The sequence below is a fragment of the Palaemon carinicauda genome, chromosome 33, assembly GCF_036898095.1.
Source record: "Palaemon carinicauda isolate YSFRI2023 chromosome 33, ASM3689809v2, whole genome shotgun sequence".
Lineage (NCBI taxonomy): Eukaryota > Metazoa > Arthropoda > Malacostraca > Decapoda > Palaemonidae > Palaemon > Palaemon carinicauda.
Window position 1 is genome coordinate 40,713,825 of NC_090757.1, and position 3,741 is coordinate 40,717,565.

Genomic DNA, 3,741 nt, shown 5'->3' on the forward strand with positions numbered 1-3,741 from the left:
CGTTAAAAGCTCCACCGTGGTTACTTTAACGAGAATATATTATTCGGAGTCTATAAAAAAAAAGACATTCTCTGAAATTCATGGGGGTTGTACGCAAGCTCGTAGAACACTTCCTTCTATGACGAATAATTCGGATCTTGACCCAAAATTAAGTGTATGGGAGTTTGAATACATTCGACGAACAACAACAAATTATTATTATTATTATTATTATTATTATTATTATTATTATTATTATTATTATTATTAAAAGCTAAGCTACAACCCTAGTTGGAAAAGCAGAATGCTATAAGCCGTTTCTACTTCACTGCAGGACAAATGCTTCAGACATGTTCTTATGTCTGTGATTTGGCGAATTCATCACCACACTGGCGATTGCAGATTGGTGATGGTGGGAGATTTTAGTCTGATTGCTCACATCCAACCTGGTATAGGGGACGCTGACTAGTAGAGCTTTGGAGATAAACAAACCCTTAAAAACATATCTTACATACGGGTAAGTCTTAATTAAGCTTTTACGCTAAAAATTTATATGAATGCTCCGTGGAGTATCATTTCCTTATTTGCTTGAGGTTGGAGGGCCTCACATAAACAGACTTTCAATTAACTTATTAAAAAACTAAATTGAGTCGCAATGAATACTAAAGTTTCCAACTTTATCCAAACTTGTACGGCATTTTATGGTACAATATTCTACGATCTTTTATTCTCAAATTATTTCATAGATTTTTATTGATCATGTAAATATTTATCAAATCATGTTCATCTGTGCAGTATTATATTTAGCTGGTTTGATAGTTCACTTTTATGTAAGACGTCGATAATAATAATAATAATAATAATAATAATAAGTAATAACAACAACAACAACAACAACAACAACAACAACAACAATAATAATAATAATAATAATAACAATAATAACAACAACAACAACAACAATAATAATAATAATAATAATAATAATAATAATAATAACTAGAGAGCCAATCAGAGTGCAGACCTCCGCCGCGGCAATTTATTTCTTGACATTTTGCTCGACCTTGACCTTTGACCTTAACATGTATTAATAGGCGTGGATTATCCTACACTCAAATATGAAGCAAGTTTGATATCTCTGTGACAAGGATGTTCAAACTTACTGCTGATTACCTGAATTGGACATTTTGCTTGAGCGTGACATTAACCTTCAACCTTGACCTTCCACCATTTCCAGCTTTTTAGAAAACAGTTAAAACCTGGAAGCTTCATAACTCGACGATTAAAATTATGGCCCGGAAGCTGTTTACAAACACACACACACAGAAACAAAAACATAAACACGGTCAAAAACATAACCTCCTTCCACCCTCGTTGGCGGAGGAAATAAAAATGAAGATAGCAAAATTCATATTCACAAGGTAAAAGGCAACAACAATAGTATCAATGATATTGCAGCTAAAATCATACAAACATTAATAATAAGAGGAACAATTAAACTATTAATAATAATAATAAGAAGAAGAAGAAGAAGAAGAAGAAGAAGAAGAAGAAGAAGGGTCTATCCTAAATTTAAAAGTGCCCGTTGTCTTAGAAAATTCTTCCACTATTTTGGGCCATATTACTGGCTTCCCTTTGCAGTGATTAAGAGCATATGGTTAACAACACAAACTAAAGTGGATACTTTGAGATACTAACACTAGAGTGTCATTGGGTCCTTTGACTGGCAAGACAGTACTACATTGAATCCCTCTCTCTAGTTGCAGCTCTCTATTTTTTCTTTGCCTACTCACACAAGCAATAGTCAGGGCTAATCTATACACATTCTCCTCTGTTCTCATACTCCTGACAAAATTGAAGTTACCAAACAATTCTTCTTCTCTCAAAGGGTTAATTACTGCAATGTAATTGTTCAGCGGCTACTTTCCACTTGGTAAGGGTAGAAGAGACACTTTAGCTATGGTAAGCAGCACCTCTAGCAATAAGACACTTTGGTGGTGCCATAGTCTCTGTACCATGGCCATCTAATGTCTTGTATCAGAGTTCTCTTGCTTGGATGTACGCTCTTTATTATTTCTCTAACTTTTTGTTTTTGAAGTTTCAATAGGTTATATGTAGAGGATCTAATTTAACTTTGTTGCTGTTCTTGGTATATTTTATTTTGATTGCCAATTCTTCTCTTGTAGTTTATCTATTTCCTTGATTCCTTTCCTCACTGGGCTATTTTTCCCTTTTGGAGCCCTTGGGCTTATAGCATCTTGCTTTTTCAACTAGGGTTAATAAAAATAAAAAAAATAACAATAATAATAATAATAAAAATAATAATAATAATACCACTACTACTACTACTACTACTACTACTACTACTACTACTAATAATAATAATAATAATAATAATAATAATAATAATAATATCTAATGTAGAAAAATCCACAAAACGATTAACTAGGCTAATACAACTTTAAGAATATTTGAAAAAAACAAAGCGATACTGGAAGGCTGAAAAATATGTAGAGATATAATTTCTCTAACTCAGGTACCATAAATTTTCATTCTATTGCCGAATGGTATTAACTGCTTACGGGGCATACTAAATTCATCATTTCAGTGTAATTGTATGATTGTCATCACTATTAGAGCTCATTACATTAATTAAAAGTCACTGACCCTCGAGAAATAGTACATTGAAATCCACCCAAGTGTTAACTGTAGCTATAAACTTACTACTTCAGGGTCCTAGTGGCCGGTGTGGTAAGGCCCGTGGCTGTTGAATGCCAGACTGGTGTTCGAGTGCGGTTCAAACTCGTTAGTTTCATTGGTCGCTGCAACCTCACCATCCTTGTGAGCTAAGGATGGGGGGGGGGGTGGGAGAGCCTATAGATCTATCTGCTCAGTAATCAGCAGCCATTGCCTGGCCCTCCTTGGGTGGAGAGGGGGCTTGGGTGCTGATCATATGTATATATGGTCAGTCTCTAGGGCATTGTCCTGCTTGATAGGGCAATGTCACTATCCCTTGCCTCTGCCATTCATGAGCGGCCTCTAAACCTTTATGTTACTGCAGGATACAATATACATATACTTGAGGATGAGTCTTGTCACAGAGAGATAACGTTAATATCAGAAGGTAAATCAAAAGGGAAAATATTAACGAGATTAGATGTTTCGCTATCTATAGAATTATAGCTAGATTCATCAAAGCTTCAAAAAAGTGATCATACACGATTATTTTTTTTTCCATTTCTTTTAGTTTTTTTCAACATATCTATAAAAGCTTCTCATATCTTTCTCTTTAGTTGTTACCAAAAAAAAACTCCTTTAACTTAAGAGCAGTTAGTGTCGGTGTCATCCAATTTATGTAATCAAGAAAAAGATATTTTTATCTTACTCACTGTATAATCATAACGATGTTTCTTCCACTATAGAGCATTAAAGTCATACTAAACAGGATGGAAAGGGAGAGGGAAACGGAGAGGGAAAAGGTGGAGGGAGAGGGAAACGGAGAGGGAGAAGGTGGAGGGAGGGAGGGAGGGAGGGAGGGAGAGAGGGGGAGGGAGGGAGGGAGAGAGGGGGAGGGGGAGATGGGGAAGAGAGGGAGAGGGTGAAGGGAAGGAGAGGGAGGGGAGAGGGAGAGGGTGAAGGGAGGAAGAGGGAGAGGGTGAAGGGAGGAAGAGGGAGAGGGTGAAGAGAGGGAGAGGGTGAAGAGAGGAAGAGGGTGAAGAAAGGAAGAGGGAGAGGAGAGGGTGAAGGGAGAGGAGAGGGTGA

The 3,741-nt window shown here is 36.5% G+C and overlaps 1 protein-coding gene across 1 annotated transcript in view; it reads right to left on the reverse strand.

The window, feature by feature from the left end:
• Window positions 1–304: 304 nt before the first annotated feature.
• Window positions 305–3,741, reverse strand: part of LOC137626161 (uncharacterized) — a 4,322-nt gene continuing 885 nt past the window's right edge. Inside the window, exon 3 of the mRNA XM_068357237.1 lies at window positions 305–453. Within this exon, the coding sequence (XP_068213338.1) occupies window positions 305–453 (149 nt within the window). The remainder of the gene's footprint in view (window positions 454–3,741) is intronic.